The sequence below is a fragment of the Trichechus manatus genome, unplaced genomic scaffold (assembly GCF_000243295.1).
Source record: "Trichechus manatus latirostris isolate Lorelei unplaced genomic scaffold, TriManLat1.0 scaffold00039, whole genome shotgun sequence".
Taxonomy (NCBI): Eukaryota; Metazoa; Chordata; class Mammalia; order Sirenia; family Trichechidae; genus Trichechus; species Trichechus manatus.
In genome coordinates this window covers 10,892,074-10,905,211 of record NW_004443975.1, presented here as the reverse complement: position 1 = coordinate 10,905,211, position 13,138 = coordinate 10,892,074, and the positions used below count along the sequence as shown (strand labels likewise).

The following is a 13,138-nucleotide window of genomic DNA, read 5'->3' as shown; positions in this document are numbered from 1 at the left end:
TGGGCTGTCTCTTTCACATATGCACAAATGCCCTCACACACATACACACACCACACACATCATGAAAACATGCTTTAATTTAAAATAAAATATATGCTTCAATAATCATATTTATATTTTATCTTTTCAGAGCCAGATCATGTTTTATAATGATTGTGTCAAAAGTTTTGTGGGTTCTCATTCAAAAGAAGATTTGGAAAAAGTCCATGTTGGTGTGATAGGTCGTCTAGAAGAGGTGGTAGATCTGGTAGTGCTGAATACTAATAACTCTCGAACAAAAACTGTATTAGGGGCATTGCTTACCCTTTATGTTCACTGTAGAGATATAGTGAGAGATTTACTACTGAAAAATATCTTCAATGCAGAAGATTTTGAGTGGACAAGGTAAGTGCATCTAAATTATTACTCTAGATAAAATAAACTACTTCTCACATACCTATCTCTAGGCAAACTGATTCTCTACCTCAAACTTTGTCAAACTCAAGTTTTAATTTTCTGAGATTTATAGAAACTCTAAGCAAACTGCATCACTTTCAGTACCTGTGCTTTCTTGTTTCTCTTTTTTATTATCTATCACACTCCCCCCATTACTGCTTCTTTCTGCTTTATCTTCCTGACCTGACTGCACAGTTTTCTTGCCTGTATTTTCCCTTTGTCACTGAGGCAAAGGGCAGTCATTTTCAGTGGGTAGTGAGAGGAGCTCTCCCTCAAGCCTCTTTCTCCCCCTGTGTGCTGTCAGTTCTGGAACAGATGAGTTGGGAAACAAATTGGAGAACACTTCCAGACAATTCCCTAACTCAGAACTCCCTTCTACCCAGAATCAATTAATATGGAAAAGTAGAGCCCACTAACCTTGGTGAGAAGAGGACATCAAGCATAAAATTTCTATAATAAATGTGAAGTTACAAATACTTGAATTTATTTTTTTCTAAAGTTTTCCTCTGTTCATAGAGAAACAAGTGTCCAATCTGCATCATTTAAGGTCTTTAATTCTCAAGAAAAGTTAATTTTTTAAGACATTGTGCAGTTAGCATAAACTTCCTTATTTTAGGTATGACAGTTTCCTTTAAACTATAGGGAAAATAGAGCAGAAAGATGTTGATTTGACTGAAATGCTTGTTGAGTATATTTAACTGAATATTTTATATTTACATATATTCATACGCTATATTTATCACTATTAATTGTATACTTTCTCAAGTGCTACAGAGGCTATCCCATGTTTATGAATCATCACCCTGCAAAAAGTATAGTATGTCATTATTACTTTCTGTTAGCTCCCTTAAAAAGTGAAAACGAAAAAGTGGAAGAGCATATATAGAAAAGTAAACTAGAAAAGAGAAGATTTTAATAAGATTGTGTAAGTCTAGGGCCACAGTTCCCAGGTGCCAAGATGCTCCAAGGCATGATAGGGAACTCAAGGGGTACTGCAAGGTATTGTAAATTTTTGAGGGAATCGCAGCAATACACAACATCTGTCAAACACCAAGCAAACCACCAGCTCAGGGTAGTTCACAATTTTAACATTAGATCTTGCCACGTATCTTTCAGTGACTTCTTACCTTTACAAAGCTGGGTTTTTGGCAGTTGCTCTTATAAAAAGCAAGTATCTCTTGAAAATCAGTATGGTACAGGAAATTAGGTTGACAGTGTACAATCTGATTCCAAGTTGACAAGTTGTGCAGTGCACCAAATAGTAACTGGTTACTTAAGAATAAATTTTTTTTTTAAATTTTCTTTCAATTTACTTGTATAATGTTTTCAAACAAGCTATTAAGATCATTAGGATGGAAAAACTTATTGAACTGTTTTGGACCTAACAGTTAAAAGGAACAGTTGGGTATCTTTTGGCCTAGGGCCACCCTGAAAAAATTACTGATATGCTAAGGGTGTTGTGAACCGAGAAGGTCGGGAAGGGGGGAGAATAATAGAAAAGTCAAGGCTCTGGAAATTGATCTTCTATTTAAATAATGATTTAGCACTTAAATCATCAAGCAAATGCTTGTTCTAAAAAATTTTTTTGATGGAACAAATAACATTTCCCTCAAGTACCCTCCTGTCTTAGTCATCTAGTGCTGCTATAACAGAAATACCACAAGCGGATGGCTTTAACAAAGAGAAGTTTATTTCCTCACAGTAAAGTAGGCTAAAAGTCCAAATTCAGGGCGTCAGCTCCAGGGGAAGGCTCTCTGTGTCAGCCTTCTTCTCATCAGTGTTCCCCCAGACTAGGAGCTTCTCCGCGCAGGGACCCTGGTCCAAAGGACGCGCTCTGCTCCTGGCACCGCTTTCTTGATGGTATGAGGTCCCCTTGTCTCTCTGCTCACTTCTGTCTTTTATAGCTCAGGAGACTGCCTCAGGATACAATCCAATCTTGTAGATTGAGTCCTGCCTTACTAACATAACTGCCACCCATCCTCCCTCAGTAACATCATAGAGACAGGATTTACAGCATATAAGAAAATCACATACTACCAGGAATCATGACCCAGCCAAACTGATACACACATTTTTTGGAGGACATAATTCAATCCATGACATCTCCTAATAAGGATTCAGGGTATAATGAACAATGTGTTCAACCACATTCTAACTGGAAACCATAATAAACGTCATAGGGCTGTTTCTTATGTAAACCCTCTATTTAGGCTGACATCACATCAAAAGAGCATGATTCAGCAAGACCATTTGCCTTAGAGGGAAGAGCACTCATGTGTTTGTAATCTTCTGGGTTCTAATACTTCATATCTAATTATGGTCACTGATAAATTTTTTATCACTCTTTTCATTTGATTTTAATTTCTATTTGATTTTTTTAATCTACACTTCCACTAAAAATTTTTATTTTATGTCTGCATGTGAAAAAATACCCAAAACATTTTTCCCCAAATAATATGAGCATTTAAATATTGTTTTCAGACATCTGCAATATAAATGGAATGAAAGACAAAAGTTGTGCTATGTATCTCAAGGCAATGCCAGTTTTACTTACGGCTATGAGTACCTGGGCTGTTCCTCGAGACTGGTTGTTACACCTCTCACAGACCGATGCTGGTTAACTCTCACTGGAGCGCTCCACTGGAATCTAGGAGGCTGCCCTGCTGGTCCAGCTGGTACAGGAAAAACCGAGACCATCAGAGATCTAGCAAAAGTGGGTGGATTTCAATATCCAGAATAAAAGCCTTTTTTTTTTTTTTTTCTTTTCCACACAAACTTCAAGAGTATTTTAAATTCACACTATTTCAGCTGTTAAGATGTTCACAGCACTTAACAAGCATCTTCATTAATTCATCCAATTCATCAATTAATTTTTGAATACCTATTGTGTGCCGGGACTTGGGATCTCAGTAAGCCAATGTACGCTTTCTAACTTATTTACTCAGAATACCACTATACTAACCTACTGACATGTGAATGATAGATAGTCTTCTCCCCCTCCCTCCACCCAGTAGGGGTGATTCCTTCTGAGCCTCATACACAGACTTTGGCTAGTCTTTGTGATTCATAGCACCGTGTGTGTATGCGAAAGAGAGAAAAGAGCAATGGATGAAAGCAAAGGGCATAGTTACGTTTTCTTCTTTGTTTATTAGTTGTTTTGTGTAAAATCATGTACTAATCAATAAAACTGTAATAGTATAACTACATTTATACTATACTGAGTTTTGCGAATCTCTTAATTTGCTATCTAGTTCATCTTTTTATTGCAAAGCTTTTCTCCAAAGAATAATGACATTTCTGTAGTAGTTTTTAAATTAATATTTCTTGTTATAATTCAAGAAATATATTAAAGTAATATTTTGTTTCCCAGTCCTTAGGCAAACATTGTGTGGTCTTCAACTGTTTTGAGGATTTGGATTACAAGGTAACCTTAATAATATGTATGCATGAGAAGACATTGTACACATAATAAAAAGAAGTCACTGGGGAAGGAAAGAACAAGGAAAATGTTTACCTTAGAGAGATGTTAAGTATTAATAGAACTATAAATGCTATTAATTCTTTTAAAGAATAGAATATAATGAAAACTTAGAATGTAATAAAGCAAAAAAAAACCAAACTCATTGCCATCAAGTTGATTACAACTCCTAGAAACCCTAAAGGACAGAGTAGAACTGCCCCATAGAGTTTCTAAGGAGTGTCAGTGGATTTGAACTGCTAACCAAACCTTTGGTTAACCTTTGGTTAGCAGTCATAGCTCTTAACCACTATGCCGCCAGGGTTTCCTAGAATATAATAGAAATTTAAAAATTATAGTTTGTTTTTAGTTCAAGTGAACTGCTTCTTAAGTCGCTTTGTTTTGTTTTGGCTGCACAGTATCTAAAACATATCTGATAACATTGTGAAATATTTAAATCCGTTATTAAAATTTCATGTACGTCTGTGCCTGTTAGAAATTTATTGTAAGTTTCAAAACACTACAATTTATTTTGTTTTGCATATTAAGTCCAAACCTTTCACATTTTATTGCTGTCATTTCATCTGGAGTTCAATGCACATTACCTCTGAGACTCTGCATTCCCAGTTTGTGCTCATTTAGCACGTTAAAAATATCAATAAATATAAATAAGCAAATGCAGTTATTATATTGAAGACACCTACCTAACTGAGTCTGTTGCTACCTTCCTGCAAACTACCCACCAGCAGGGCCGAGCAGGACTGGGACTAAAACCAAACAAGCAAACCTGTTGCTGTCCAGTCGATTCCGACTCACAGCGACCCCATAGGACAGAGTAGAACTGCCCCATAGGGTTTCCAGGGAGTGGATGGTGGATTCGAACTGTCAACCTTATGGTTAACAGCTGTGCCCGAAATCACTGTGCCACCAGGGCTCGAGGACTGGGACTGGGATGAGGTAAGTGAGGCAGTTGCCTCCTGAGGAAAATTTAAGGAGGAGCTAAAAAAACTAGTAATCAAGATAAATAATGTTTTAATGCAATCTTTTTAAAAAAATTAAAATTAAAATTAATGCAGAAAAATCTCCATGGTGAACATAATATCAAAAATTTGATAAAGACAAGATCCGATTTCTTTGCTGCCCAATGGGAAGAACCAACTTCTATACCCTTCTGGTCTGAGGTTCCCTCACTCTCTTTCATCCCCTTTTCCTTCCCTTTCTGGGAGTATTGCACAACCTGTATTCTCAACCTGTATTCAGCCCGCAGATGTTGTTTGGCTTGACAGTGGTTTTGTTTGTTTTGTTTTTGTTTCAGTTTCTAACCTTTACAAAGCAGTAGATTACATTGCAGACTTCCGGCCCCTCACAGAACACTGGAGGGTCTGGCCACCTTGGACCTACCCAGTAGTAACTGGCAGAAACTGAGCATTCGAGTCTGTCCCAGAGTCCACTTCTTGTCTTAAACTGGCCCTGATTCACTCATCTGCATTACCTACCAGCAGCCCACCACTAAGTCATAAGGAGTCTTGCCTTGATCTAGAAAAAGGCGCACCTAACTTCCAGACACTTTACGGCCATCTGCCAGAAAACTGTAGACTCCTTACCCCAGTGTACGACTATGTGAGGTAAATGGTGCCCAGGGGGGTAGTGTCCACCTTGTGCGCCACATGGTCTCTGTGAGCATCAGAGGTTGCTACTGCTCTTACAGAAGACAGGCAGAGGTGTTGACTCATCTAGATTCTAAGCTGCTGCTGCTTTCAGCCCTACAGAAATACCTGAGGTGAGGAAATGCAAAAGGTGTTTGCTTGGTTTGAGAAAGGTGAGAAGAACATGCACAAATTAATATCCCACTAAATTTTCCCAGCTTTATAATACTGTTTGTAATTAATCTTTTTTTTTTTTTTAAAGATAATAGGAAAATTCTTGTTTGGACTAGTTCAGTCAGGAGCGTGGTGTTGTTTTGACGAATTCAATCAAATTGATGTGGAAGTGCTCTCTGTTATTGCCTCACAAATCTTAACAATTAAGGAAGCGAAAGACAGCTATTCTGTCAGGTATTTGTTAATATGTTTATAGATTTGAATGAAAATCTGACCTACATTTACTGTTTAGTTAATTATGGTTAAATATTTTTCTTCAAAAACAAGTGTGAGGTTTTTTTTTTGAAACATGTAACAAAGGGAATGGTAGTTATCTGTTTCCTTTGCTTGGCAAATAACGTGAAAATATATATAACTAACTTTCACGTCACCTTGGAGATAACGAAATTCTTCACTGAGTTTGGAACAGTCTCCTGACCTACCAGGAAAATAATGCAGATATATTCTAATTACTTTAGAATTAAAGTAATTCTAACTCAAATTCTCTTAGTGCCTTCTCATATGCAGTACTACATTGCATTTGAAGAAACCAAAGTTCTTTTTCTTGCATTCTACTTTGTATCCTTTTTAAAAAACAAAATCATACTGGCCACATACCTGAAGCCACTTCTGCCTGATTACTCTCATTAATGTTTATTAATAAAAGCAAAAATGTTCCCTCTTCAGATAAACTCAGGAACTCACATGATTTACTTGATAGATACAAGTGGGTTTGTAGGTTTAAATTTCTATTCAAATCTAATATTTCTAACTTGATGATTAAGCTAATTGACACTCACTCTGGGTTTATTCTCATGTATTTTGTCCAAACTGTTATACCCTGTACTACAGATTACAGTAAACAAGGTAAGCACAAGTCAGCCTATGCTTACCTTGCTTACTGGGTAATCTGCCCCTTGCTCTGTTTGGGTTTAAATGTAACACAGCCTTAGGAAAGTTCCCAAGCTCACTTGTAGTTTTTACATACTTTGGCCTAGAGAAAATAGTTCTCTTTGTGATGTATTCTGTAATGTATTATAGGTTTGTCCTGGAAGGAAAAGAAATTCGTATCAATATGTCTTGTGCAATATTTATCACCATGAATCCTGGGTAAGTATCAGTGAATCTGTGGTAGGAGTGGTCACAGGCCAAAATCCTTTCCTTAAATCTTTCTCACAGATGGAGTTGTCTGACATTGTCTATCTATCATTCACCCTCCACCCCATCTCTAAATCCCTCTGCTACCCACCATCTATGAACAGCTGCAACTCTACACTTAACCATATGGATGATCTCACAGTCAGCTTCTGACCAAGAGGCATTTTCACTTCATGAGTAGCTGAAGAAAGGAGAAGGCCTGCAGTTTGTCACAAAGAGGACACAGGCAGAAAAGCTGATGAGAGTGGCAGGAGGGATAAGGATCTGATGGTTATGGAGAGTGAAAGCTGAGCAGGTTCAATGAATATCTGTTGATTTATTGCTCTGCTAGTCCAGAGAATCAAAAGAAACTGATTTGAGGTGAATTGTGGGAGAAGGAACAGGAAAAAAGAATGACAAACCAAAAGCTCTGTGAGATAAAATGTACAATACAAACGATCTTGTAAACTTCCTGTTTTCAGATAAAGAGCACATAAAAAGCCATAGAATTATGTGGGGGGAAATTACATTATGTGGTTCCTCATTTGAAAAACTGAAAAGTGGTGTTTTTTTGTTTCTTTTCCTATCCTGTGAAGATACAAAGGTCGAGTAGAACTCCCAGATAACTTAAAATCTCTGTTTCGCCCAGTGGCAATGATGGTGCCGCATTATCAAATGATTGCTGAAATAATACTGTTTTCAGATGGTTTCAAATCTTCGAAAACACTCTCTGGAAAGCTAGCTAACCTTTACGAATTAGGTAGCAAACAGCTCTCACCACAGGTAAAGAACAGGTTTTCCCAAAATATTTTAAAGTGATTATATAAAAATAACTTCAAATGAGTCTTTTCTGTTTATAGTATTTGTACAGGAATGACCTGGAAAAATAGTGGGGCTAGAATTCCTAACCACAAATAGAGGCCACATACTAACTTGGGGATAAGGCAATATGTAGTCAATATGTAAATAAGTCCCTGGGTGGTACAAACGGTTAATGAGATAGGCTGCTAGCTGAAAGGTTGGAAGATAGAGTCCACCCAGAGGCACCTTGGAAGAAAGGTCTGGAGATCTTCCAAAAAACCAGACACACATAGGGTTGCCATGAGTTGGAGTAGAATAAACAGCAACTGATTTTTTGGGTTATGTAAACAAGGTTTCAAGCTGTTCCTCAGACCTGTAGAGAGTATGAGAGTATCTGTTATTTTAAAGCATAGACTGCTTTCTCTAAGCAAGGAGATTTAACATCAGAGCAGTACTTCTCAAACTTTATTGTGCATAAGAATAATTTGGAAGACTTTTTAAAACACAAATTGCTGGGCCTCATCCCCAGAGTTTCTAATTAGGTAGGTCTGGGGTGCGGCTTGAGAGTTTGCGTTTCTAACAAGTTCTCAGGTGTTACTATTGCTGCTGACCTGAGTACCAGACTTTGAGAATTACTGTTACAGGATATGACAGCTTGATGAGTGTTTCTCACCCAGAATGGTTTGGACAGATAACTACATTATCTCCAAAGTGCTCTTCTCTTCAATATTCTTTTGATTCATCTCTTTGCATTTCAGAGAAAATCTAATACAGATACTGATAGCCTTTAACACCTTTCTTCAGTACTTGTCAACCTTTCTCTTAAGATGGAGACTCACAGGAGCACTAGTTTGGGAGGGAAGTGAAAGCATTAGAAGCAGAATTAGGGGTTTCTTGAATCATATCACTATTTCTCTGTATAGCATAGATGATCAATAATTTAACCATGTATGCATTTATTTCCAAATTGTTCCATGTTTCCTTCAGAAACTTCAGTAACTCAAATATTTTAATGTTTGATAGGATCACTATGATTTTAGCATGAGGTCCCTGAAGACGGTGTTAGTAATGGCTGGAAAGAAGAAACGGGAATTTAAATGGTCAGTTGAATTTTGAGTTAAGAGTGTTAGATCAACAATGAGATACCACTTCACCTGGCTATGATTTTAAAAAGGGAGATAACAAGTGTTGGTAAAGATGTGGAGAAATTGAAACCTTCATGCGTTACTGGAAATGTAAAATGATGCAGCCAGAGTGGAAAACAGTTTGGTAGTTCCTCAAAAAATTCAACACAGAACTACCATATGACCCAGTAATTCCACACCTAGGTACAAACCCAGGAGACTAGAAAGCAGAGACTTAGATACTTGTAGGCAAATGTTCATAGCAGCATTACTCACAATAGCCAAAAAGTGGAAACAATACAAATGTTCATCAACAGACAAATGGGTAAATAAAATGTGTACCATACAATAGAATATTTTTCAGCCATAAAGAAAAATGAAGTTCTGATATATACTACAAGATGGTTGGACCTTAAACCGTGATGAGTGAAAGAAGCCAGACAGAGAAGAACAAATACTGTATGATTCCACTTACATGAAATATCCACACTAGACAAACACATAGAGACAGAAAGTAGATTAGAGGTTACTGGTGGCTGGGGTGAGGAAGTTACGGGGAGTTGTTGTACCCATTGTACTCATTGGTACAGAGTTTCTGTTTGTGTGATGAAAATTTTGGAAATAGTGGTGACTGCACAACATTGTAAATGTATTTAATGCTGCACACTTAAAAGTGGTTAAAATGGCGAATTTTATGGTATATATATTTTTCCCACCACCAGTTGCCTTAGAGTCAACTCCAACTCATGGCAACCCCACGTGTGTCATAGTAGAACTGTGCTCCACAGATTTTCTGTGGCTGATTTTTTTGGAAGTGGATTGCCAGGCCTTTTTTTCGAGGTACTTCTGGGTGGACTTGAACCTCCAATCTTTCGGTTAGTAGCCAAGTGCCTCACTATCCGCGGACTCCTACATATATTTTAGCGTAGTAAAAAAAATTTAAAAACTTATAAAATAATGTAGGTCAAAGGATGTTATATACCACTGGGAAACTCATGTGTACAATTGTAAGTAGTGATGTTAAGATAAGATAAAACAGGAGTCCTTGGAGTGTCACAGTAAACTATGACAGAGGTTGTTTGAACAGTACGAAAAAAGAGGAAGAAAGACTGCACAAAACTGCTCTGCACACATGGGGTCGCCATAGTTGGAACTGACTTGACAACAGCTAACAACAACAACACCCTTTCCCCAATAGAGCCTATTCTTTAAAAAGTATGCTTTACCTTTTATGTAATAAAAGAAGAAGGAATAAAAGGTCCCATTTAGAAGAGCAATAACTTAGTAAGAAAATACAAGACCTACATGAATATGCGTATATGAGAAATGTGCAAAACCCACGTGAAGCAAACTTTAAAACACTACTGAAAGACACAAATGAAAACTTGAATAAATGAAATACACCATGTTCTTAATATCATAACACAACATTGTAAAGGACTTAACATCATAAAGATTTAAATACTCCAAATGTTAATTTATGAATGGAAATAAAACCCCAGTAAAAAATACGAAAAGAGTTTTTTGTTTGTTTGATTTTAGGCAAGCTGATCCTAAAATTCTTATGAAAAATAAGTAAGTCTACCTAGAAATCTACTGAAAAGCAAGAGGAATGAAAGAGAAATATCTCTTTAAATTCTAAGACATATTATAAAGTCTCAATAATTAAAACATTGTGGTACTGAATCATGAGTAGAAAGGCAAACTGATGGAACAGAATAAAAAGTCCAGAAATAGATTGAAATACGTATGGGCATTTAGTATCGTAAATCAGGGGTAAGAATAGACTTTCTAACAAATGGTGCTGGGAAAACTTAATAGCCATCTGGATAAAGATCAATTTGCAACCATGGTTTATGTCATTCACCAGGATAAACTAAGAGGATCAAAGATTTTTAGTGTAAAAAATTTAAAACATGAAAGTATTTGAAGAAACAAAACGTCGATATTGCAACTCATATCACAGTCAAATAACTCATCACCATAATATATAAAAGAATTTCTAGAAAATTGGGAAAAAACCAAGAAGCAATTGGAAAAAATGGACGAAGGACATCAGCAGATATTTTCTCAAAAAATGAAATCTAAAAGTTCCTTGAATATATGAAAATGCCATCAACTCCACTCATGAGAGAAATGCAGACTCAGTGAAATACTGTCTCTTCTCTTATCAAAAGGGCAAAAATATAAAATTTAAACAGACCTTTCTGTCAGTAAGGCATTCTTTTTCACTACTGATAAAGGTGGAAGAGACTGGTTCAGGAAAAGACTTCTCAGTGTCTACATTTCTGTACTTTTTGACTTGAGGCAATATGCACATATTACCTATTTAAAAACTAAATGAAAAACATAGTGATGAATACATTGCAAAAAGATACATCAATGTGATGCCATTTATATGAATTTTTTAAACACAGAAAATAATATACATTGCTTACTGCACAAAACATACGTGTGTAGTCAAAAGTACAAAATGTTGCATGGGGGGTGGGCACAGATTAAGGGATAAGCTTAAGCTCTATCTGAAACATTTTATTTCTTAAAAATAAACAACTGAGACATATATTACAAAATGGCAGCCTACCTACATAATATTGATGGCATGTAAATAGGTGTCTATTATGAAATGCTCTTTAATTTTTAAAAAATTAGACAAATTGTACTCTGTATGAAACCCAAGTGTTGCTCCTTGATGTCCCCAAGTCCTCCAGTCTTAGAGTCACTTAGTTTTTTACATAAATAAATATTCCAACAAATGTGGTACTGTTGTCCTTTCAAAGTACCACATTAGTTTTCTTCAGATGGTAGAAAACTCAGTTCTCATGGGCACCCTTTGATCTGAGTTCCTGTTCCTGCTGCACTCTCAGTCTGTTTCCTGTCACTCAGAGCAGCTCTTTTCTCCCTGATCTGTGCTGACAGAAGTGTGACAGCCCCACTTCTTTCGATTTCCCCAAAGCACCACATAAATGATGTGGTTGTGGGAAGCTGACCATACCATGAGGCGGATTGGGAAATTTCTTTGTCTGAGTAAGACACAGCAAAAACTTAAGACAATTTTGCTTTTTAAGTCTCTTGCCCCTTCCTGCCCCCAAAATTATAGTTCTTTTTGCCTCTTTTCTCTCTCCTTCTCTGTCCCTTTGTCTCCTTCCACTCCACTCTATTCTTCCCAAGACTCCTGATTTCGTCTCTTAAGCAGCCAAAAATACGACAAACTTCTCTCGTTTTCTGGTGCAGAGGAATTCAACTCTCCCTTTTTCTGCCTTCTCTTTCTAGATCATGTTGGGTCAGCCCAACCATAACTCCCAAATAGACTTTCAGGGTGTTTAAATTTTTTAAAAAATGTATCCATTTCCTGGGGCTGCTGTAACAAATTGCCATAAACTTGGGGACTTAAAATAACAGAAATGTATTTTCACACGTTTCCTGAGGCTAGAAGTCTGAAATCAAGGTTGTTGGTCTGACCACGTGCTCCAGAGGCTCTAGGGGAGCTTCCATTCCTTGCATACCCAGCTTCTGGTGGTTGCTGGCATTCTTTGGCTTGAAGCTGTATCACTAATCTCTGCCTCCATCTTCACATCACCTTCTCTTCTGTGTGTCTGTGCCTCTCTCACATAAGGATACTTGTGATTACTTTTAGATCTGGCCAGTCTAGGGTAAGCTCTTCTTCTCAAGATCTTCAACTTAATCGTATCTTTTGCCATATATTCACAGGTAATAGTCACAGGTTACAGGGATTAGGAAGTGAATAGATGTTAGGGCGTTGGGTGGCTTTTTTGCCTACTGCAGGCAGATTTCTTCCTCATTCCCTTAAAGAGATTTTTCCAAATCTCCCATTTTGTTTAGAAAACTATCCAATAGACAGAGTTCTAGGAATCCCTTGGTAAGAAATATTTGCTTGTTAACAACTAGAGAATTCATGTATCTTCAAGTACACTTGACACATAAGTCTTACCATAGTTCTGAGGCACAAAATAAGTCTCATCTAGTTCCAAAAACCACCATGTGCTGGTCAGTTTGTTGTACTGTGGTGGCTTGAGTGTTGCTGTGATACTGGAAGCTTTGCCACCGGAATTTCAAATACCAGCAGGGTCACCCTTGGTGGACAGCTTTCAGTGGAGCTTCCACACTAAGACAGACTAGGAAGAAGGGCCTGACAGTCTACTTCTGAAAAAATTGGCCAGTGAAAACTTTATGAATAGCAGCAGAACATTGTCTGATATAATGCCAGAAGATGAGCCCCTCAGGTCAGAAGGCATTCAAAATACAACTGGAGAAGAGCTGCCTCCTTAAAGTAGAATTGATCTTAATGATGTGGGTGGAGTCAC

At 37.2% G+C, this 13,138-nt stretch overlaps 1 protein-coding gene across 1 annotated transcript in view; it reads left to right on the top strand.

Annotated features, from left to right (window-relative positions):
• Positions 1 to 13,138, top strand: part of DNAH14 (dynein axonemal heavy chain 14) — a gene marked incomplete at its 5' end in the record, with an annotated part of 387,403 nt that overhangs the window by 127,816 nt on the left and 246,449 nt on the right. Inside the window, 7 exon segments of the mRNA XM_023730866.1 lie at positions 101 to 384; positions 2,917 to 3,148; positions 3,806 to 3,859; positions 5,801 to 5,946; positions 6,793 to 6,861; positions 7,485 to 7,671; positions 8,713 to 8,789. Coding sequence (XP_023586634.1) covers positions 101 to 384; positions 2,917 to 3,148; positions 3,806 to 3,859; positions 5,801 to 5,946; positions 6,793 to 6,861; positions 7,485 to 7,671; positions 8,713 to 8,789 — 1,049 coding nt within the window.